Raw genomic sequence first — 25,021 nt, 5'->3', positions numbered from 1 at the left:
TAATTCTACTTTATTTATTTATTTAGTTAGTTTGCTCTAATTATTTCAGCTTTGGCTATTGGGAGCTCTTTCAGTTGACTCCTAGAACCCTTTGGCATACCCCCGTCATTAGGGGCAGGGGAGAGTTCTGTTCATTTTTACTTGATCATTTTCTTGCCAGTACTACAAGATACTCCAGACTCATCTTGTGTGTATATTGTGTGTGGGCGGGGGGCGATGTGTGTTTGAGATAGGGTCTGGCTTTGGTGCCTAGGCTGAAGTGCAGTGGTGCAGTCTTGGCTCACTGCAGCCTCAGCCTCCCAGGCTCAAGCAGTCTTTTCACCTCAGCCTCCTGAATAGCTGAGACTACAGGCACAAGCTACCACACCTGTCTAATTTTTGTATTTTTTGTAGAGACAGGGTTTTGCCATGTTGCCCACGCTGGTCTCAAACTCCTGGGCTCAAGCAGTTCACCCATCTTGGCTTCCCAAAGTGCTGGGATTACAAGTGTGAGCCACTCGCTGTACCTGGCCTCATCTTGTATATTCTTTGTCTCAGCCTTACAGTTGTTTCTCCAAGGAGCCTTGGTTCACTTTATTGGAGAATAGTCTTAGAAACCAAGGTGTGGCTGCTAGGCATGCTTGTTTCTCCTGCATGGTGTTTAGTTTTTAGCTTGAAGTGAAAGTCCTTTTGCTATTAGTCATACCCCCTATACCCTGATGGATGTGAACCACTATTATTTGTCTTTCCTGCCTGAGAAGTAACCCCTGATAACCGGATACTGTTTTGTATGCTTTCTACAAATTAATTTTTATCATTTAATCCTCAAAGCTTCCTTATAAGGTGAGTACTATTATTAACTTCTTTTGATAGTATCCGCATGGGAGACTATAACAGATAATGCAAGTTATGTTATAGAACAGAACTTCAAGGCAAGTACAGGACCACAGGAGAAATAATCTGTGGTGGTGAGAGAGTTAAAAGCATCAAGACATAGGGACCTCCTAAAGAAGAAGTTGGCTGAGCACTAGGGAGAGTAGTGTTTAAGGAGAGAACAGAAAGCCCTGGAAAAGTACTACTTCTCAACCATTCCAGTTCGATAGCATTGTTTGGTATCTGTTTCAGCTCTCTGGCACAGCAGTCAGTTATTTTCTAAACCAGTTTCACAGCTTCTTGTGTTGTGATTCTAAGTTTTCTATAGCACACGGGTCTGTCCTTTCTGAAGGCATAAGCTGTGACTTCAGAATTATTGTGAAGAATTATTTCTCTTTTCCTCAGAAATCTTTATGATCAATAGAGACATAAAAAGAGTCTGGAATAGTAAACTCCATCTGTTAACAATGATTCTCTCTGTGGAGTAGGATTGGGTTGGGCTCAAATTCTTACTTAGGCAATAATTGCATATTTTTTAAAAATAATGAACATATAGTACTTTTGAACTGTTAAAACAAAGTTGGTAAGAATGTTGTTGTTTTTTTCTCGAGAGACACTTGTTTTTATATTTGTTCTCTCTTGAATTCCTAACACCTGGAACAATGTCTGGCACATAGTAGGTGCTTGATAAATATTTGTTGAATGAATGGTTGTGTTTGTCATGTCACAGATGTGCCAATTGCTTTGACTGTCCTGGCTGCATGCACACTCTCTCTACCCGGGCCACAAGCATCTCCACACAGCTTCCAGATGACCCAGCCAAGACCACCATGAAAAAAGCCTACTACCTGGCATGTGGATTTTGTCGCTGGACATCTAGAGATGTGGGCATGGCAGACAAATCTGTAGGTGAGTGAGGTGGACTTTAACATGAAATTTTGTGCAAATGACAGTACTATAATTGCTCTTAGGTAATTATTTCTGTAACCTGTTGGGGCAATGAGAGCTAAATTCAAAATATTTTTTCATTGACTCTTCTGTGTTCCCATATTTTCACATTTATAAACCTTAGTGTTTTCTTGGTTTTGTTTTTGTTTTTTTCTTTTTGAGACAGAGTCTTGCCCTGTCACCCAGGCCGGAATGCAGTGGCATGATCTTGGCTCACTGCAACCTCTGCCTCCCAGGTTCAAGCGATTCTCCTGCCTTAGACTCTTGAGTAGCTGGGATTACAGGCATGTGCCACCGTACCCGGCTAATTTTTGTATTTTTAGTAGAGACAGGGTTTCACTGTGTTGATTAGGCTGATCTAGAAATCCTGACCTCGTGATCCACCCGCCTCAGCAGTGGATAAATAAATAAAGTGCTAGGATTACAGACATGAGCCATCATGCCCGGCCGACCTTAGGGTTTTATCTGAAATTGGATAAGATTTAGTTTTCTTAGAGTTGATAAAATAGCCTTTATAAATCTGGTACTTTCTTGTGATCAGAATATTAATGCTCTTCATGAAAAGCATTCATGTTAAAACACATAGATAAAATTAAAAGGTATAAATGACAGACTAAGAAAAATAGGTATATAACAGGCTAAAGATGAATATTCAAAAATGAGGAACCTTATAAGTCAATAAGAAAAAGACTTAGTAGAAAAACAGGCAACAGATATAAACAGCAGATTTCATAGTAGAAATAAAAATGGTCAATAAATATGCAAAAAGATATATTCAGCTTCCCTAGTAATCATGTAAATGCATATTAAAACTTCCATTTATTTGGCAGAACATTTTTAATCCGGTTGTGTCAAGTGTTAGCTGGAACATGGGAGAATAGTTCTCTCATACGCTACCATCTTGGACACCAATTTTAAAACATTTATCAAAATTTTAAATTGCTTATATCTTTCTACGCAGTAATTCCATGTCCAAGTGTCTGGAGCATTCAAACATGTGCTCACAAGCATGTCCTGGAGCATTCAAACGTGTGCTCAAAAACTTTTACATATATATATAAAATGTTTATCAATGAAAGAGAAAAATTGTGTATGGTTGGATTTAAGGACCACTTAAGGCATTATATACCTACATCATTTGAGTGTTTGAGTGTTTTAGAATAGAGATTGCCTTTAACTTCATCAGGAAACTTTCTTTTTACAAATTCCGTGTTTATGGTTAACATCAGAAAGTGGAAACATTCTCTGTATAGTCAGTTCAAAATCTTGAGTTGCTTTTGATTTAAGTGATCCAGAGTTTAAAAAAAATGAATAAAATCTTGAGTTGCTATTAATGCTTTATATAAGTAGTAGCATCACTAACTCCCTATTGTTTTCATTCTGAAGTTTCATTGTTTTAATTTTCTAAAAATATTTTAAACTTGTAAAAATTCTCATTTTGGGATTTTCATAAAAAGTACAGATTATTGACTAATAAATGGGGAAGCTTATAACCAACATTTGACATAACTAAAATGAAGACAGACTAGCTAAAACCTTTCTATAGATTTACACAATTTGAAAGTAAAATGAATGAAGTTTCTTTAGATTCAACTATGTTCTTAAAAATTAATCCTCGATGCTATTGAGTTTGCTCTTTGGTTTAGAATGCTTTGAGCTGTTGATGGTTTTTCTTACTTTGTACATTGAGTTGAAAAAATACATACTCTTTTCTTTGTTTTTTTTTTCTTTTTTTGAAAAATTAGAAATTCTACGATACACCCATTTCTTTTTTTTTTTTTAATAAAGACGGGCTTTCACCATGTTGGTCAGGCTGGTCTTGAACTCCCGACCTCAGGTGATCCGCCTGCCTTGACCTCCAAAGTGCTTGGATTACAGGCGTGAGCCACCACGCTCAGCTCATACTCTTTTCGAAAACGGGAAATTAAATAAGTGTATCTTAGTTCCTTAAAAATGCTCATTGGTGAATAACTACCTAAAGTGTGACTGAAAATAGAAAAATTCTATAACATCTTTTTAAATTGCCAGTAAATATTTGCGTGTATGTTTTAGTGTCAGTATAGGAGGTAAGTTAGTTTATCAAAGAAAGTAAGTTAAATGTTAAAAGCAACCTCAGAGTGGCATAATGTAGGCCTCAGTGAATTAAAGTATTGTTTTTTCATGTTTGTATTTTGTGTCTTTTTATCAAGTAAAAGAAACAGCCCAGAAATCCAAGTAGATTTCTCAGTTTGTTACTCTGTTAGTGAATGTTTATGCTTTTTGGATTATGAGTCATGAAGACTGGAGAATTTATATTTCAGTACTATAAACTTGTGCTGGCTTCTAGAACTCTATCTCCTCTAGGGTATCTTGACAGTGATAATTGAATACCAGGAGCTCTTAAAGAGTACGCATAATTTCATTTCCTCCATGATGTCATTGGCATCTCAGAAACCCCAAAGCCACTTAAGTTAGAACTGTTTATTTATAAGTCCTTGTCTATAATGTACAGAGAAAAACTCACAATGAGATCATTTTGTATCCCAAATTGCTATTTAGAATAAATTACCAGTTCAGAAGAAGCAATTAGATAAAATATTCAGATGTTTAAAAATATCACAACTGAAACATTTCTTTCACATAATTATTTTTCATGATTGCCTTAAGTGAGGCAACTTCTAAAATATTAATATTATACGAAAATGTTATTTCTGCCATTTCTTGCAAGAGGATGCAATGTCACCTTCAGCAAGGTAATTGAGTCCTTTTTGTTTTGAAAAAAGTGATTTTATATAAAATATGTATATTGATGTACTTATCACCCAATTTAAGAAATGAAACATAGCCAAAACAGTTTAAGCCCTTTCCCCTACTGTATCTGTCTTCCTGTCTGCCCGCTAGAGATAATAATCACAATCCTGAATTCAGTGTTCATTAGCATCTGTGCATGTCTTTATACTTCTTCACATATGTATGTAGCTACAAATAATATTTTTCACTATTAAGCAAATGGAAACATACTGTATGTTCCTGCTACAACTTTATCAACATTATGTTTCTGATACACAGTTGATTCCTATATGACTCACCACAGTTTACTTATTCCGCCTTCTCTTGATGAACATTTATGTTGTTTTCATTTTCTTTGCTTTTGAAAAAACAGAGCTGCTGGAGTCAATCTTTTATGTGTTTCCTAAAGCACAAGGGTAAGGGCTTTCTATATAACTAGAAGTAAAATTGCCAGTCATAAGTTGTGTACATCCTTAGCGCTCCAAAATGGTTTAGCAGTCTTTGCTCCCAGTAGTAACATATGCGTAAACTACCTGTTGCTCCAGTGCCTTGTCAGCTCTTACTCTTTTTGGACTCTAAAGTTTTTCCAGACAATGGTTATGAAATGGTATCTCATTATACTTTATTTTTTCCCTTTATTTGGTTAGCTTTATCAAGATATAATTTATGTATAATAAAGCTCACCAATTTTAATGTAGAATTCTGTGATGTTTGATAAATGTATAGTCACATAGCCACCACCATAATCATGATGGTGGCTATTTCTATCCCCCTAGAGTTTCCTCATGCCCTTTTGCAGTCAGTTTCTTCTCCCCGCTCCCTGGCCCCTGACTAGACTGATATGCTTTCTGTCACTAGAATTTTGCCTTTTCTAGAAGTATATATACTTGGAGTCTTATATTACATAGTCTTGTATCTCACTTCTTTTATTTAACATAATGCTGTTGAGGTTCATCCGTGTTTCTTCTTTATACTCTCCTTATTGTTGAGTAGTATTCTGTTGTATGGACATACTTTGCTTTATTTATTCATTCTCCACCTGATAGACATTTGGATTGTTTTCGGGTTTTGGCTTATATGAATAAAGGTGCTGTGAACATTTGCCTATAAGTCTTTGTGTGAATATATGTTTTCGTTTTTCTTGAGTAAGTGCCAAGGAGTGAAATTATTAGGTCGTAGGATAAGTGTATGTTTAATTTGGCTACAAGCTGCCAAACTTTTTTTTTTTTAATTTATCTATTTTTAAAGTAGAGTTGGGGTTTCTCCACATTACCCAGGCTGGTCTTCAACTCTTGAACTCTGGTAATTCTGCCTCAGCCTCCCAAAGCGCTGGGATTAAAGGCATGAGCCATTGCACCCGGCCAATGCCAAACTGTTTTCCAAAGTGACAGAACAATTTTGGATCCTCACCAGCAAATTAGGAGAGTTCTAATCCCTTGACAACCCTTGATACTGTCAGCCTTTCTCATTTTAGCCATTCTAACACACGTACAGCAGTGCGGTTTTAATTTGCATTTTCTCAGTATGTTTATTTACCATCCATATATCTTTGGTGAAATGTCTGTACAAATCTTTTCCCTACTTTTTAACTGAGTTGTTGTTGGTGGTGGTGGTGGTTTGTTTTGATTTGGTTTTTTAAACTGAGTTGTAAGGGTTCTGTATTGTGTGTACAAGTCCTTTGTTGAATATATGTTTTGCAAATATTTACTACCGGTCTGTGGCTTGCCTTTTCCTTTTCTCAGCAGTGTCTATTGAAGAACTCAAGTTTATAATTTCAATGAAGTCTAATTTATCATTTTTTAAAATTGTATAGTTTGTGCTTTTTGTGTCCTATTAAAGAAACTTTAGCCTAACCCAGTGTAACTAAGATATACCCATGTTTTCTTCCAGAAATGCTGTAGTTTTAGCACTTATATTTAGGTCTTGCTCATTTCAAGGTAAATTTTATATAAATGTTGTGAAGTAAGGATCCTTTCGTTTTTTGTTTTTTGTGGGGTTTTTTTTTGGAGGGGTATGTGGATATTTCATTGTTGCAGCACCATTTGTTAAAAGTATTCATTATAGTTTTACTTTCAGTACTTTCAGTTTTCTTTAATAAACTTTTCCTTTGTGATTTATGCTGTGTATTTCTTACGTAAGAAATTCTTCTCTAAGCCAATGTCATAGAACATAGAAAATGCACAGTATTACAGATAAGAGCAAAGTCTCTGGAGTCAGACTGAGTTTGAATCCTGGCTTTACCGCTTACTGTCCATGTGACTTTGAGCAAGTTATTTAACATCTCTGAGCCTCAGTTTCCTCATATATGAAATGAGACTAATAAGAGTCCTTATCTCAGTGAGTTGTTATTAGAATAAAAGAAAATGTAATACATTTCAAGTGCCTGGCACAGAGGCTGTGCATTGGTGGTGGTGGTGGTGATCATTATCACCATTATTCTATGTTTTTTTAAAATTTTGTTCTGACCATTCTGGTATATATAACTTATGTTTTAAGTTTCATTTTATGGCCTGAAGAAGACTTGTTTTATAAAAATAAAATTATCAAATTGTGAAAGTCTTATTTAATATTCTTTTATTTTGTAGCTAGTGGCGGTTGGCAGGAACCTGAAAATCCTCACACCCAACGAGTAAGTAAAGGGTCATCAGAGAAAGGGATAAAAATCAGAAAAAATTGAGTAAAAGACTGAAGATATTAGATTTTATCAGTGGGTATGACCTGTGTTTAGAAGTCCGTGATATGTATTTTTGTGTCTGTTGCACGTAGAAAGTGCTTCTCATTGTAAGACATAGAAATACTATGTCACTTTTTTCCAGGTGACTTAAAATAATGGAGAAACCTAGGTGTAGCTTTAGTTCTGTATTTGATTTGTACCTCAGGAAAAGGAACCAAGTTTTTGTTTTTTCTTCACACACCCACCAGTAAGTTAAGGTTCCATTTGTTCTCAGATACTCTTAGAAATGTCATAAACGGCCAAGTGTGGTGGCTCATGCCTGTAATCCCAGTACTTTGGGAGGCTTTCCTTTGTCTTGACTTTAGATAACCTGATGACTATGCACCTAGGTGATGATCTTTTTGTGATGAATTTCCCAGGTCTTCTTTGAGCTGCTTGTATTTGGATGTCTAGATCTCTAGCAAGGCCAGGGAAGTTTTCTCTGATCCTAAGTTTTCCAAACCTTTAGATTTCTCTTCCTCAGGAACACCAATTATTCTTAGTTTTGGTCACTTAATATAATCGCAGACTTCTTGGAGGCTTTATTTTTTACATTATTCTTTTTTCTCTGCCTTTGTCAGATTGGGTTAATTCAAAAGCCTGTTTAAATGTGTCTTTCATTTCCAAAATTGTGATTATTATTTATGCTGTTTCTCTGGAGATGTTTTTTTTGTCCATAACCTATATATTTTTTTTAATTTCCTTAAGTTGGTTTTCACCTTTCTCTGATGCCCCTTTGAGTAGCTTAATAATTGACCTTCTGAATTCTTTCTCTTCTAAATTTTTTTCCTTCTAAACAATTCAGAGATTTCTTCTTGGTTTGCTGGTGAGCTAGTGTGATCTTTTGGGGGTGTTGAACCCTGTTTTGTCATATTACCAGAATTGTTTTTTCTGGTTCCTTCTCATTTGGGTAGAATATGTCAGGAAAGATCTGGGACTTGAGGGCTACTGTTGAGATTCTTTTGTCCCACGGCATGGTTCCTCGAAGGTGCTCTTTCCCTTCCCCTAGGGATGCAGCTTCCTGAGAACTGGACTGCAGTTATTGTTATTGCTGCTCTGGGTCTACCGGTCTCTGAGCTGGTACTGGGGAGTGTCTGCAAAGAGTCCTGTGATGCAATCTGTCTTCAGGTCTCTCAATTGTGGATATCAGCACCTGCCCTGGTGGAGGTAGCAGGGGAGTTAGGTGGGCTCTGTGAGGGTCCTTGGTTGTAGTTTAGTGTGCTAGTTTTCCTGAATGTTGATTGTGCTAGCAGTGACTTGTCACGTGGACAAATTCAGGACCTCTGGTTAGCCAGGATGTTACAGGGTGGTGGAATTAGCTGTTGTTTTCTCCTTTTGTGGGGGCAGGGTTCTTTTATGAGTTGCTGTAATGGCTTGAGTTTTTTGGCCTCCAGCCAGGACGTGGTGCTTTCAAGAAAGCAACAGCTTGCAGCAGTGTGGTGGGGATACAAGCTTGCCCTAAAATTGCCTGGATAAATATTTGAGTTTCTGAGGTGATCAGTGGGGCCATAGAGCACCCCAAGAGTTTAGTCTTTTGTCTTGGGCTACTAGGGCAGGTAGTGAAAGGTGGGGACGTGTCTAAGCTCAGACTCTCCTTGGGCAGGGCTTGCTGCGGCCACCACTGTGGAGGTTGTGTGATTCTCAGGCCAATGAAGTTATGTTCTTAGGGGGATTATGGCTGCCTCTGCTGTGTCATACAGGTGGCCGGGAAGTAGGGGAAATCCAGCAGTGACAGGCCTCACCCAGCTGTCATGCAGCCAGCAAGACCAGTCTCACTCCCACTGTGCCCCATCTTGCCTCAGGCTATAAGCCTACCTGCTGAGAAAGCAAGCCAGGCTTTTGGGCTCCGCCCCTTCCCGACTGCTTATATGCTCATATCTGTACTTCCCCTTCACACTGTCCCCATCTCAGTTCTGCCCAGGAAAATTTGCTCTCAGTCAAAATTATTACAAAATTCACCTGGAAGTTCCATCTCCCTGTGGTCCTACCTCAGTTCTACTGGCAGCACTCCCCAAGGACCCCTGTAAGGTTAAAGTCAGAAATGGCTTCCCTGGGAACCAGGAGTGCCTACAGGGCTCTTCTCTCTGTTGTTTCTTCTACATTTATGTTTCACTCGGCTCTCTAAATTTGTTTCAGCACTAGATAAGGTTAAACTTTTCTCCCATGATCTGGATTTTTAGGTTTTCCAATGAGGATGTGTGTTTAGAGGTAGACTTTCCCCCTCTCACACTTTGGGCACTCACCGTTTTTCTGCTATCTCACAGATTTTGCAGTGGCAGGCCACATCTTTCAAAGGGTCTGTGAACTTTTTCAGTTTTCCTAGTATGTTCCTGCAGTAGTTCTTGGAGTAACAGTTTACAGCTTGAGTCACCGCATGTTGTTCTGTCTGTCTGAGGGGAAGCTGTAAGTTAGTCCAACTGCCTATCTGCCATTTTTTTCACCACCTCATCCTCTTGAGTAGCTAGGACTATCGGCATACGCCACCATGCCCAGCTAACTTTTGCATTTTTTATAGAGACAAGGGCTCACTCTGTTGCCCAGGCTGGTTTTGAACTCCAGGCCCCAAGCAGTCCACTCACCTCGGCCTCCCAAAGTGCTAGAATTAGAGTGAGCCACCGTGCCCAGCCTTGTCTGAACTTTTTATGATTAATATATATACCTTTCATAATTGACATGTATTTTAAAAATTAAAAAGTGTGATGGAGTTGGGGAATAAAATACAGTATAAAATGTCATGTTCTTAGAGAGAAATGGTCCTGTGGCCATGCAGAAAAAAAAAAAAAGAGCAGTTGTGAGGGAAATAAGTAATGAAGTAAGAGAGCAAGACATTTCCAAGTCTTTTCACTGCCCATTTCTTCCTGTCCTTGAGCTTCAGTTTTCCACTTTGGTTTGGAAAACAGATCACATAGCAAAGAAAATTCTCTGAAGAAAAAGGGCAAACTTGCCCATCTTCATTTGTCTTCTCTATTCATTATGTGTCTAGTCAGTGTAGTCGATTAATTTGGTATGTTTTCTGTTAGCTTTTTTGTGTACTGAGTCTGTGATTTTTTTACAGATGAACAAATTGATTGAATATTACCAGCAGCTTGCTCAGAAAGAGAAGGTCGAGCGAGATCGCAAGAAACTGGCACGACGTAGAAACTATATGCCTCTGGCTTTTTCGGTGAGAATTTGGTACTAAAAGGATTTGCAAGACCTGTAGGGCCTAAGAACAGTGATCATTTTAGAAAGTGGCCATTGTCCTAGATTTCTGAATGGTGGATAGCTGAGAGAGGTATCCTTCAAATTATAGATGTTTAAATCCAATAGTTATGCCTTTGCCATATCATTAGTTCATTTGAGTTCTTTGTGTTTTAAGGACATTTGTGTTTCTTTCTCCATCACTCCCCTTTATCTTCTGATCATTTCCCCAGAAAAGCTGTTAATTTCGTAGGTACTCCAGAACTCTACGTACAGCTTTTACATATTACAGAAAGTCTGAGAAGAGGGATGTGAGCAAGTGGTAGATTTTAGTCATGTTACCCATGTAGCCCACCTTTGACATCCTGGCAGTAGTGGTTTCTCAGCTTTAGTTATAATTTTTTTTTAACATCCTCCCCTGTTTCTCCAAGGTGAAAAACACTGACTTTACATAGTGCATTTGTGTGGTTAAATAGTAATACATGCAAGTAGAATTTGTGATAAGAATTATTTATGAGACTCATTCTCTACCAGTTTATGTACTGCTAGTAAGAAACGAGAAATTAAGATTTGGATTTTTTTGTTATTTTCCCCCAAGTTTTATTTGCTCTCATAGTACAGTTTGTTTTCTGTGTGCTTGCTTGGGGCCCAGCAGATTGACATTCAATAAAAAACTTTTATTGAATGACAATGATGTGTCAAGCTCTGTGCTAAACACTTTACACATATTACTTTATTTATTCCTCACAAAATCTTGTGAGGTATCATATCCCCATTTTACGCTAGAGGAAATGAGACTTAGTTAAGCAACTTGTCATACTACATTCACATGAAAATTAGTTAAGTCGTTGAAACCCTAAGGGTTGGTAAAGTCTATATAAAAATATCTAGATTAAGCTGGGCATGGTGGCTCATGCCTGTAATCCCAGCACTCTGAGAGGCTGAAGCGGGAGGATCACTTGAGGTCAGCAGTTCAAGACCAGTCTGGCCAATGTGGTGAAACCCTGTCTCTACTAAAAATCCAAAAAAAAATTTGCTGGGCATGGTGGCACATGCCTGTAATCCCAGTTACTTGGGAGGCTGAGGCATGAGAATCACTTATACCCAGGAGGCAGAGGTTGCAGTGAGCTGAGATCACACCACTGCACTCCAGCCTGGGTGACGGAGCAAGACTCTGTCTTAAAATAAAAAAAAAAAATCTAGATTAGAATTTAAAAACATTAACCCTTGCAAAGCACCTACATTTGCAAAAGAAGTGAGTTTTTCTGAATAGTCCAGTGGTACAGTCAGCATATGCAATAATGTATGTTATATTTAGGAGTGGAATTTGAATTAAATGCATTATTCTTCCAATTTTCCCATATAACCTGCCTGCTATATGCATTTGCTTTTATCTTATGCTGCATTTTTTGTCTCTGTTGCAACCTGCTGCTATTTTGGGGCTCTACAGCAACATACTATTCATGTAGTGGTAAGTTCTCCTTTATGATTCTTGCTGACCCTGAAGAAGTTAGCAGGTGACCACCGGTGTTCCAGGAAGACATCCGTTGTGTATCTTAGACACTCCACATAGTTCTTGCCTGAGCCGTAGCTTAGATATTTTTAGATTAATACTAGAAGCTCACATTTGGTTCATTTTTACTGTATTAATGTAGTTTCGATCTCTATGTTTAGTGCTGTTATTATTAAGACTAGAATAATGATGTGGGGCTACAAATTGCTTTCTTTAAAAGAAGCCTTTAAATTAGCTTTTTTTTTGCTTATTTCCCTGAGCTTCTCATGCTGTCCTACCCAAAATTTTTTCTTTTGATAAATAGGATGTGTAAATACGGACTTTCTAATAGGAATTTCTGAACTTTGTTTAGGACAAATATGGTCTTGGAACCAGGCTTCAGCGACCACGAGCTGGTGCATCCATCAGTACCCTTGCCGGACTTTCGTAAGTTTAGACATTAAATGACTTTGAGGAGAACAGCAGATATCAAAATGAATGTCAAAGGAATGAGATTAAAACACACACACACACACACACACACAGAGTTGGCAATGGAAAAGAAGATTTTTATACTTAGAAAAGACCTACACTGAACAGATACTCTATGACAGAGGAATACTTCAATTACTGATATCATAAACTGAAGACAATCAGATGGATCCTTGAGAAATTACTGCTTTTTTTTTTTTTTTTTTTTTAATCTTTTAGCCTTAAAGAAGGAGAGGATCAGAAAGAGATAAAGATTGAGCCAGCTCAGGCTGTAGATGAAGTGGAACCTCTACCTGAAGACTATTATACAAGACCAGTAAATTTAACAGAGGGTAATTTTCTACATTATTCTACTTTGTTTCTAGTCTGCAACTAATTCTGTTTTTATTTATATACCTTGTGATTTGAGATTTTTAATGGAATAGTTGGTAGTAGTAAAATGATATGTAGAAAATCAAACGGCTGTAATAGATGTAATTGTTTGAAATCTAAAATGTCAGATTTCTTTTCATTTTTCTGAACAACACTCTTCATAAAGGCAGTATTGCTTCATGTAATTGCTGCTACATGAAAGTCCGATATTAAAGTCACTGTAAACTAAGCCTAGTTTCTGCCTTTCTTTCTAGTAACCACCCTTCAGCAGCGTCTGTTACAGCCTGACTTCCAGCCGGTCTGCGCTTCACAGCTGTATCCTCGCCACAAACATCTTCTGATCAAACGGTCCCTGCGCTGCCGTGTAAGTATTCCATTCTGTAGAACTGCCATTTGTAGAAGAGGAAAGCAGAATTAATGTGGCTGGTGTCTGACCATGGCAAAACCTTTGGAATGTAGTAACTACAGAAAATACTCGTAGAGAGCGTACCAGTTGCCCAGGCACTATTTTAAATGCCTTCAATATAAACAACTCTTACAACTCTGTGAGGTAGGTACCACTGTGAAACCTGTTTTACAGATGTAGAAAATGAAGTATCTGAAGGTTAAGTACATAGGGTTAATCCCTAAAAGAATACTGAAAGACCTAAAATGCAATAAAATGCAAAAAAAAAAAAAAAAAAGTATTGATAACAAAACCAAATGAATTCTAAATTGACCTCCAATAATATGATTTTAGTTATGTTTTCAATTGTATTATCAATGCATATCAATTTACACATTCTAAAAATCTGATATAACATGTCATATGTTTTTGTTAAGATATAAAATTGTTAAGAATAAAATTTAAAAAAAAAGAATACTGAAAGACTATATAACTTTTAGGCTAGTGTTCAGGCTCAGGGAGGACCAGTAAAAAATAATCAATTTAAAAGAAAGCAAGAAAAAAGAAAAATTAGTAAAATCCAGGCTCTGGTAATCTACAGAACACGTGACAGCATTTCTTCAGTAAATAAATTGTATAAACAAAATCGAAAAAAAAGCTTTTAGATCAGTACTATCCAACAGAACTTTCTGTGGTGATGGAAGTATTCTGTGTCTGTACAATCCCGCATGTTAGCCACTAGGCACATGTAGTGGCTATTGAGCACATGAAATGTGATAGTGCAGCTGAGGTACTGAGTCTATCTTTAATTTCATTTAAATAACCACATGTTGCTAGTGGCTAAGGTTACTTAATCATTCTGTATATTAGAAGATACTTAAAAGTTTACCAACCAAACACAATGTATAGGTATTGTGTAGATTCTGAGTTCAAACAAAACAGAAAGAAAGGGCCCAGGGGAGGAGGGAAGAAGGGAAAGAGGAAAGAAGGAAAGAAAAGTTTGTGAAATCTTTGGGAAAATTTGAACACTGGTAGAATTTTTGATGCTATTAAAGAACTATGCAGCAGGGCACAGTGATAAGCACTTGTAGTCTCAGCTACTCTGGAGGCTGAGGCAGGAGAATCCTTGAGCCAGAGGAGTTTGAGACTGTAGTGTGTGATGATCATGCCTGTGTATAGCCACTGTACTTTAGCCTAGGCAACATAGTAAAACCTTGTCTCGTGGGGAAAAAAAAAACAAAAAAGATGTATTTTTCCTTTTTTAGGAATATGTTAGTACTGGATTTTGTTTTTTTTTAATGTGTTTATCTTTTGGAGATACACACAGAAATATTTATGAAGGAAATGACATGATGTTTGTTGCAAAATAATCAGGGATGAGCAGTAGTTAAGAGTATAAATGAAAGGCTGGGCATGGTGGCTCACACCTGTAATCCCAGCACTTTGGGAGGCTGAGGCGGGTGGATCATGAGGGCAGTAGTTCAAGGCCAGCCTGTCCAATATGGTGAAACCCCGTCTCCACTAAAAATACAAAAAATTAGCAGGGTGTGGTGGCACGCATCTGTAGTCCCAGCTACTCGGGAGGCTGAGGCAGGAGAATCGCTTGAACCCGGGAGGTGGAGGTTGCGGTGAGCCAAGATCACACCACTGCACTCCACCCTAGGCAACAGAGTGAGACTCTGTCTCAAAAAAAAAAAAGAAGAGTATAAATGAAACAAGATTTGCCATTGTTGCTAATTTTTTTTTTTTAATAGAGATGGGATTTCACCATGTTGGCCAGGCTGGTTTCAAACTCCTGATCTCAGGTGATCCGCCCACCTCAGCCTCCCAAAGTACTGGGATTACAGGCCTACCATGCCCAACCCATTGTTGCTAATTTTTAATAACAAGTTGCTGATTCTTTTTGTTTGTTTAACCTGGGAGCATAGATTCAAGTCCTGCATATATATTCCTAAGTTGATAATTGTTGAAGTTGGGTGCTAAGTACCTGGAGATTTATAACATCATTCTATATTTTTGTACATGTTAGAAAATTTCAATAATGAAAAACCTTTATAAAAGAAAGAAAAAGAAGGGACAAAGGAACATAGAACTGATGGTTCATATAGAAAGTCTGGGCTTGTGCCTGTAATTGCAACACTTTAAGAGGCCAAGGCAGGAAGATCACTTGAGCCCATGAGTTTGAGATCAGACTAGGCAACATAGTGAGACCCTGTCTCTACCAAAAAAAAAGGCCAGTGTTGTGGCCCACACCTGTAGTCCCTGCAACTCAGGAGACTGAGGCAGGAGAATCACTTGAGCCCAGGAGATTGAGGCTGCTGTGAGCCATAATCACACTACTGCACTCCAGCCTGGGTGACAAAGCCAAAAGACCCTGTTTCTTAAAAAAAAAAAAAAAAAAAGAATGTGTGTAGTAAGATAGTAGATTAAAATATAGATGTATCAGTATTTACATTAAATACCAGTGAACTAAATGCTTCTATTAAAAGACAAACATTGTCAGTCTAAATAATAAAGCAAATTACAGTGAGCCATCTATATGCTTATTATAAGAGGCACACACATGAGAATTCAGAAAGGTTGAAAGTAGAGAGAGATGAGAAAGATATTGCACAAACACTAATTTTTTTAAAAGAGGGATAATTTGTTTAAAAAAAAGATTCAGTTTACAAAGAAGATACAACTGTCTAAAGTCATATGCACCAAATAATAAGACTCCAGATATGCTAACATTTGAGAAAATTACGTAGTGGACAAATCATTTTGGAAAATTTTAACATACTTCTCTCAGTAAGTGAAAGAACAAATAGTTGAAAATCAGTTAGAATATAGAACATTTGGACAATTTAACTAGCAAACTTGACCAAATGGGCATTTATAGACCCTGTACCCAATATCTGCAGAATATATGCATTCTTTTCAAGTATTCACAGAACGCTTATAAAGGTTGACTATATACGAGGTTATTATAAAGTAAGTCTGAGCATTTTTCAGAAGATGAAATTTTTTTTGTCAGTTAAAAGAAAGTTTTTATTAACAAGAAATGGTTTCCTTAATTCAAGTTAATACTTTAATAATAATAAATAGGTTAAGATGCTCAATAGCACAAGGGTTTCTCTTTTGAATACTTTATTTCCGTTTAGTCCTCTTAAATACATTTGCTTGTTGTGTGTTTATATCATAACAAGTAAAAGTTATGAATTACCAGCTGTTTTGGTATTTAACCGTACTGGAAAATGAAAATTAATGGAACTTTATCATTAGATCAGAGTTTTAAAAATCAAAGGAAAAGGATTTGTTTAACATCTTTTAATATTAGGACATTATACCTTTTTTTTTTAGAACAAATATAATTTACAGAAATTTTACAAGACAATTTTTTAATCAAATATTAATATTTAACAATGCTTTATTTAACTGAAACGTTATTTCAGTTGGAAAAACTATCTCCAGTTACAAAAAAAAAAAATCAGAAACCTTATTGGATTTAATCTGCTTTAGAAATGTCCTAAGAAAAGTCTTATTTTAAATATTTTAAGTAGAAAAATGGTAATTATAAAATAGTTATACTATTTCTGTGGTCTATGTACATATATTAAATAGTCTCTTTCATAGGAAACATGACTAGAAGTTTATCACATTAAGCGTTGTAAAATTAAAGGCAAGAGCTAATCACCTTTTAGCAAAAATAGTCTGTATGCAACAGTTGCAAATATCAAAGCTATTATTTAGCAGTTGATAATTGTCTGGTACAAAATATAAACAAAGTACATCTACTGGATTGTTTTCAGCTTGCAGCTGCCCTCGAATATCCCAAATAAGGATTTCCCATAAATAAAAGCTGCAGTACAATTCACTTAGTGATTAGTTAGGCCAATCCTCCCTGACCATTATCCTTGTTCTTCTGCACTGCCCCCAACCCCTGCAGTGGCACCATATTATTAAAAACATTAAGTACCTGGGGTTTATGCTTCAGATCAAGACATCATTTGCATAATTTCAAATCATGTATAACTCTTCATGTAAAAAAGGATGTTTTGTGGTCACAATTACTTCAAAAAATAATTGTTTTCAAATAACCTGACATATCATACCTTAGCAATTACAAAATCATGATTTTGACACAGGGTAGTTTGTAAGGTAGACAAATGTGAATTGCTAAAAGATGTGAACAGCTGTTTTTCTGCTTATGTTTAGAGTGCTGCAAAACTTGCATAATGACTTTATTTTTTCAATTAATGTAACCAGCCCACAGTACAGCATACTAAATCACAAAGTACAAATCCAAGGAAGGTAATACCTTTGCTAAGTTGCGGAATTTTGGCAAATCAATACAGTTCTCTTTAATATGATAAAACCATATTTTTGTGGGAGTCATATATTACTTTAGTGATAATTTTCACTCCAAAAATATTTAAGTGCCAAATCATATTATTAAAAACATTATAATGGTTTTTAATGGTGGTTTATAACAGAGCAATTTATTTTACACAAATTAATGTATTTTAAACTACACAATATCTCTTTTTAAGTGAGCTCCTTTGTGCAAGCTGTTGGAGTATCCAGCAGCAGAGCAATGCATGTCTAGAGGACGTGGCTCTGCTCGGTTGTGGAGTTGGTCCAAAGCTAGGGAGAGTTGCAGTGTGTTGAAAAGCTTTGAAATTCTATTTTAAGGAGATTGATTGTCAATGCCAATTTCCAAGGACTTCTTTAAAAATTGTTGAATTTTCACACAAATACTGAAACCCTCAAAATTAGACAGTTATTTCAAACAACGTGGATTTCAGATGATCCCTTATATTTAGAAGCCCTGTATCTCGTTGTTTTGATCAAAAGTCATGTAGCCTCACACCAACTTTTTTTTTTAATTCTACTTAAAATATAGGTTTGTTGGGAGGCTGAGGCAGGAGAATTGCTTGAACCTGGGAGGCGGAGGTTGCAGTGAGCTGAGATCGCTCCATTGCACTCCAGCCTGGGCAACAAGAGCGAAACTCCGTCTCAAAATAAATCAACAAGAGTGAAACTCCGTCTCAAAATAAATAAATAAATAAATAAAATAAAATAAAATAAAATAAAATAAAATAAATATATATATGTCTGCTTGGAGAGACCTGGGGCACCCACCCAACATTGTCTACCAACTTTCATAATCGTTTCTTTGTACATGCTGCTGCTGCCATTGGAGTCCCTGTGCTTTCTCTTGGTGAGGCTGTCAGTTGGAAGATGAAATTATAAAAGTATATTATTCTGTCACAATGCAGTTAAGTTAGAAATCAATAATTTCTTTATAGCAAAACTTATAGGATACAACTAAGGCCATGCTTAGCTATACAGTATATATATTAGAAAAGAAGAAGTATTAAAAGATTAGTGATGTCAGCATCCATTTCAGGAAGTTAGAAAAAGAATAGCAAAGTCCAAAGACAATAGGAGAGCAAGTATTAATAAATTAAGAAACCAGTATAGAGTACAAAAGAACAACAAAATCAGAAGTTGATTTCTTAAAAAAGTTTAGTAATAGAAATAGTTATATAAATTAAATTGATATAAATTTATATAAATATGGTTAGTTATCTAATACACCATTAATATAGCAATATCTACCAAAAGTAAAGTTACCTTTTGTCTCATCAACTTATAGGAGTCTACCTTACACCTCCACAAATACAAACCAAAATACGCAGAGATCATGGTATATCCACACAATGAGTACTATAAATTTATTTAAAAGAATGTGCTAATAAGGGATACATTTTTAAATGCAAAAAGCAAAGTGCATGGTAGGTATGTAACTTTTTGTATAAAAATGGAGGGAAAATACAAACATACATATAAACAAAAAAAAGTGTGTCTATACATATATATATATGCAGATATAGGCCAATGCATGTGAGAAAATTTGTTATATACTAAGTATAGCATTTTAGATCATTAGGGAAAGAATAGGCTATTAAATTTTGCTAGGTCGAGTGATTATATGGAAAAAAATAAAATTGAGTTGCTCATACCCTACACAGACGTTAATATCAGGAACATTGGAAATTTGAAAAGCAAAACTTCTAGAAGGAAATACAGGAAAATACCTTCATGACTTCTAGGTAGGAGATGTTTCATAAGTAAGACAAATAAGCACAAACTATGATGTATAGTTACATATTTTACATCATTAAAAGTAAAACTTGGCTTGGCACAGTGGCTCACACCTGTAATCCCAGCACTTTGGGAGGCTGAGACAGGCAGATCATGAGGTCAGTAGTTTGAGACCAGCCTGACTAACATGATGATACCCTATCTCTACTGAAAATACAAAAATTAGTTGGACGTGGTGGCGGGCGCCTATAATCTCAGCTACTCAGGAAGCTGAGGCAGGAGAATCGCTTGAACCTGGGAGGCGGAGGTTGCAGTGAGCTGAGATTGCACCACTGCACTCCAGCCTGGTGATAGAGTGAGACTCTGTCTCAAAAAAAAAAAAAAAAAGTAAAACTTGTACCCTCATGCCAAAGAAAATCCAGAAAGAAATAAAAAGATAAGCCACGACTGAGAAAAGTAGTTTGCAAGGTATATTATTAACAATAGATTAATGTCTAGAGTGTGTAAAGAACTTCAGCAAATCAGCAAGGAAATAAAAATAACCAGTAGATCCTAACATGCAAGTTATGGCAGAAGAAATCCCAATAGCCAATAAATATGAAAGAAATTCAAATTTATACACTAATCAGGGAAATGTACATTAAAACTGCAATGAGAAAATGAAAAATTTTAAAAATTTTAACTGCAACGGGATATCATGTCATAATCATCAGATTAGTCAGTTATATTGCAGTATCCATTAAAATAGCAAATACATACACCCTTTGATCTACTCTTAGGAAATTATCTTATAGATACTTAAGACATTTGGGAAATGATTCATGTACAAGAACACTCATTGTTGCATTTCTTACCATAGCAAAATAATGGAAACATCCTGAATGTCCATCAATTTCTGTCTTCTATAAGTTATAGAAATTGTTACAGTGGGACACAGAGGCTCCTCTATGTGTACTGAAATGGAACTAATTACAAGTTAGATTAAAGGAAAAAAGCAAAGGGCAAAAAAATAAATATAAAATGTTCCCTTTTGTGTTACTGTGAAAAAAGCAAGGTGATGTATGCTTGTACTTTTATGTGCATTAGGCTATCTGGGGAGAGGAACGGGACAGACAGATAACAGGTAATCTTTACGCTGCACACCTTTTTTGTACTGTTAAAAAATATTTTAACCAGGTGTATGTAGTACATATTTAAGAAAGTAGTAAATAGTTGTTACTGGCTTGGTGCAGTGACTCATGCCTGTAATTCCAGCACTTTGGGAGGCCAAGGCAGGAGGATTGCTTGAGCCCAGGAGTTGGAGGCTGTAGTGAGCTTTGGTTGTGCCACTGCACTCCAGCCTGGGTAACAGAGTGATATCCTATCTCAAAACAAATAATTCTTACTCTACTTTAAGCATAGGATCTGGAATTATACTACCTGGATTTAAATCCCAGTATCCATTTTTATTGGCTCCATGAAGTTACACAGGTAGCTTACCATTCCTGTATACCATTTTAATCATCTATAAAATGCCAACCTTAATATAATACCTGTACCTACCTCAAAAAGTTGATGTGATGTTTAAATCCATTTAAACCAGTGAGCACATTGCTCAGCACATACAGTAAGTATTCAGTATGTGTTAGTTATTTTTGTAGTTTTTAAGTAGCACAGAGGTATCATAATATTGGATAGTGTGATTGTACATATCAGGAAGTCCAGACATCTTGTGTAAACTTTGGTTGGTATAAACTATTTCAAAAACATATGGTCATATAGCAGATTAAAACCAAGCAAAATTCTCATAAATGCTATCCTTCTGAATTTAGCAGCTCTATGGATTAGCAAAATGTGGTGTTGTCTTCTGATACATGTTATATTTGTTTTCTTTTTAGAAATGTGAACATAATTTGAGCAAGCCAGAATTTAACCCAACATCAATCAAATTCAAAATCCAGCTGGTCGCTGTGTAAGTATTTTGGGATTAGTGTTTTCGGTTATTGTTTTGAGTTATTTTGGTTTATTCTTCTTCCCCAGTGTGAAGTGTGTTTACTCCTGGCCTAAAAAAATAAAAAAAAAAAAAATCATATCAAAATAATCTTGACATTCTGTTCCTGTTTAGGTTTTGAATTCAGTTACATGCCATGAAGTTTAAGATGAATCTATAGACATAGATTCAGATATGTTGGTGTCAGGGACACAGTGACCTAGTATGATCTGGGGCAACGAGGCATGTTATTTGGTGGAGAGTCTCTAGTCTTTCATTACAAATTATAAAATATCTTAGTTTGGGAATAATCCTTCAAAAAATTAAAAAGTAATAATGTATAGCTAATTGAAGAGTATCCCTGTAACTGTTCATTTTTTACCTGTGTTATGATAACACTTCATTGACTGGGGTGAAAGTGATTAAGTTATTGTTAACTCTCTGGGACTTGTAAGTAGAAGAGAATTTTGTGTTTAAAAACTACTTATCAGGCTATCTGAATAGTTCTCATTAGAGACAAATACAGCCACTTAAAACTTACCCATTAAATTTTTCATTTCTCATCATACTTTACTAATACATTAATTTTTTAAATTACCTGGCAAACAAGAAAAATATTTTCAAAATTAGGAAGGTATTGTCTAGCTTTGGAGTAAGAAAGCCCTTCTTTAGCAAGGCAGGAAACCCAGAAGCCATTAAGGAAAAGAAACACCTTTGACCATAGCAAAAAGAAATAGGCATTATAAAAGATTAAATTAAAGCCAGGCTTTTGAATGTTGACTCGATAAACAATGAAATGAAGGCAAAAATAAAGATGTTCTTCAAAACCAATGAGAATGAAGACACAACGTACCAGAATCACTGGGACACATTTAAAGCAGTGTCTAGAGGAAAACTGGTAGCAATAAATGCCCACACGAGAAGCAAGGAAAGATCTAAAATCGACACCCTATTGTCAAAATTGAAAGAGCTAGAGAAGCAAGATCAAAAAAACTCAAAAGCTAGCAGAAGACAAGAAATAACTAAGATCAGAGCAGAACTGAAGGAGATAGAGACACAAAAAACACTTCAAAAAAATCAATAAATCCAGGAACTGGTTTTTTGAAAAGATCAACAAAATAGACCACTAGCCAGATTAATAAAAAAGAAAAGAGAATAATTAAATAGATGTAATAAAAAACAATATGGGGGATATCACCACAGATTCCACAGAAATACACAGCACCATCAGAGATTACTACAAACAACTCTATGCACATAAACCAGTAAACCTGGAAGAAATGGATAGATTCCTGGACACTTAACACCCTCCCAAGCCTAAACCAGGAAGAATTTGAAACCCTGAATAGACCAATAACAAGGGCTGAAGTTGAGGCAGCAATTAATAGCTTACCAGCAAAAAAAAGCCCAGGTCCAGATGGATTCACAGCCGAATTCTACCAGACATACAAAGAGGAGCTGGTGCCACTCCTTCTGAAACTATTCCAAACAATCCAAAAAGAGGGAATCTTTCCCAAATCATTTTATGAGACCAACATCATCCTGATACCAAAACCTGGCAGAGACTCAACAAGAAAAGAAAACTTCAAGCCAATTTCCATGATGAACATAGATGCAAAAATCTTCAATAAAATACTGGCAAACCGATTGCAACAGCATATCAAAAAGCTTATCCATCACGATCAAGTAGGCTTCATCCCGGGAATGCAAGGCTGGTTCAACATACACAAGTCTATAAACGTAATTCACCACATAAACAGAACCAAAGACAAAAACCACATGATTATCTCAATAGATGCAGAGAAGGCCTTCGACAAAATTCAACAGCCCTTTATGCTAAAAACTCTCAATAAACTCGGTATCGATGGAATATATCTCAAAATAATAAAAGCTATTTATGACAAACCAACAGCCAATATCATACTGAATGGGCAAAAACTGGAAGCATTCCCTTTGAAATCTAGCAGTAGACAAGGATGCCCTTTCTCACCACTCCTATTCAATATAGTACTGGAAGTTCTAGCCAGAGCAATCAGGCAAGAAAAAGAAATAAAGGGTATTCAATTAGGAAAGGAGGAAGTCAAATTGTCTCTATTTGCAGATGACATGATTGTATATTTAGAAGACCCTATCATCTAAGCCCAAAATCTCCTTAAACTAATAAGCAACTTCAGCAAAGTCTCAGGATACAAAATCAATGTGCAAAAGTCACAAGCATTCCTATATACCAATAACAGACTTAGAGCCAAATCAAGAACAAAATGCCATTCACAATTGCTACAAAGAGAATAAAATACCTAGGAATACAACTAACAAAGGATGTAAAGGACCTCTTTAAGGAGAACTACAAACCACTGCTCAACGAAAGAAGAGAGGACACAAACAGATGGAGAAACATTCCATGCTCATGGTTAGGAAGAATCAATATTGTGAAAATGGCCATACTGCCCAAAGTAATTTATAGATTCAACGCTATCCCCATCAAACTACCAATTACCTTCTTCACAGAACTGGAAAAAACCACTTTAAACTTCATATGGAACCAAAAGAGAGCCCGCATAGCCAAGTCAATTCTAAGCAAAAAGAACAAAACTGGAGGCATCACACTACCTGACTTCAAACTATACTACAAGGCTACAGTAATCAAAACAGCATGGTACTGGTACCAGAGATTTACACCAATGGAACAGAACAGAGGCCTCAGAAGTAATGTCACACATCTACAACCATCTGATCTTTGACAAACCTGACAAAAACAAGCAATGGGGAAAGGATTCCCTGTTTAATAAATGGTGTTGGGAAAACTGGCTAGCCATGTGCAGAAAGCTGAAACTGAACTCCTTCCTTACACCTTACACTAAAATTAACTCCAGATGGATTAAAGACTTAAAACATAAGACCTAACACCATAAAAACCTTAGAAGAAAACTTAGGCAAAACCATTCAGGACATAGGCATAGGCAAAGACTTCATGACTAAAACACCAAAAGCATTGGCAACAAAAGCCAGAATAGACAAATGGGATCTAATTAAACTCCAGAGCTTCTGCACAGCAAAATCATTAGAGTGAACTGGCAACCAGCAGAATGGGAAAAAAATTTTGCAGTCTACCCATCTGACAAAGGACTTACATCCAAAATCTACAAAGAACTAAAACAGATTTACAAGAAACAAGCAAACCCATTCAAAAGTGAGCAAAGGACATGAACAGACACTTTTCAAAAGAAGACATATATGAGGCCAAAAAACATGAAAAAATGCTCATCATCACTGGTCATTAGAGAAATGCAAATCAAAACTACATTGAGATACCATCTCACGCCAGTTAGAATGGTGGTCATTAAAAAATCTGGAGACAACAGATGCTGGAGAGGATGTGGAGAAATAGGAACACTTTTACACTGTTGGTGGGAGTGTAATTTAGTTCAACCATTGTGGAAGACAGGGTGGCAATTCCTCAAGGACCTAGAAATAGAAATTCCATTTGACCCAGCAATCTCATTACTGGGCATATATCCAAAGGATTATAAATCATTCTGTTATAAGGACACATGCACACAAATGTTCATTGCAGCACTGTTTACAATAGCAAAGACTTGGAACCAACCCAAACGCCCATTGATGATAGATTGGACAGGGAAAATGTGGCACATATACACCATGGAATACTATGCAGCCATAAAAAACGATGAGTTGGTGTCCTTTATAGGGACATGGATGAACCTGGAAACCATCATTCTCAGCAAACTGACACAAGAA

The 25,021-nt window shown here is 36.4% G+C and overlaps 1 protein-coding gene across 2 annotated transcripts in view; it reads left to right on the top strand.

Annotated features, from left to right (window-relative positions):
- DCTN4 (dynactin subunit 4) overlaps positions 1–25,021 on the top strand; it is a 43,845-nt gene that overhangs the window by 4,280 nt on the left and 14,544 nt on the right. The window contains exons 3-10 of one of the 2 annotated variants that reach the window (XM_064366527.1): positions 1,583–1,761; positions 7,155–7,198; positions 10,338–10,445; positions 11,913–11,933; positions 12,328–12,401; positions 12,666–12,778; positions 13,073–13,182; positions 21,171–21,244. In XM_064366527.1, the coding sequence (XP_064222597.1) occupies positions 1,583–1,761; positions 7,155–7,198; positions 10,338–10,445; positions 11,913–11,933; positions 12,328–12,401; positions 12,666–12,778; positions 13,073–13,182; positions 21,171–21,244 (723 nt within the window). The remainder of the gene's footprint in view (positions 1–1,582; positions 1,762–7,154; positions 7,199–10,337; positions 10,446–11,912; positions 11,934–12,327; positions 12,402–12,665; positions 12,779–13,072; positions 13,183–21,170; positions 21,245–25,021) is intronic. The other variant, XM_064366528.1, reaches the window with a different exon arrangement.

This window comes from Aotus nancymaae, unplaced genomic scaffold, assembly GCF_030222135.1.
Source record: "Aotus nancymaae isolate 86718 unplaced genomic scaffold, 86718_ANA_hifiasm-v0.15.2.pri h1tg000064l_1, whole genome shotgun sequence".
Taxonomy (NCBI): Eukaryota; Metazoa; Chordata; class Mammalia; order Primates; family Aotidae; genus Aotus; species Aotus nancymaae.
Note: the sequence above shows the minus strand (reverse complement) of the source record. Positions and strands in the feature narration are given on the sequence as shown.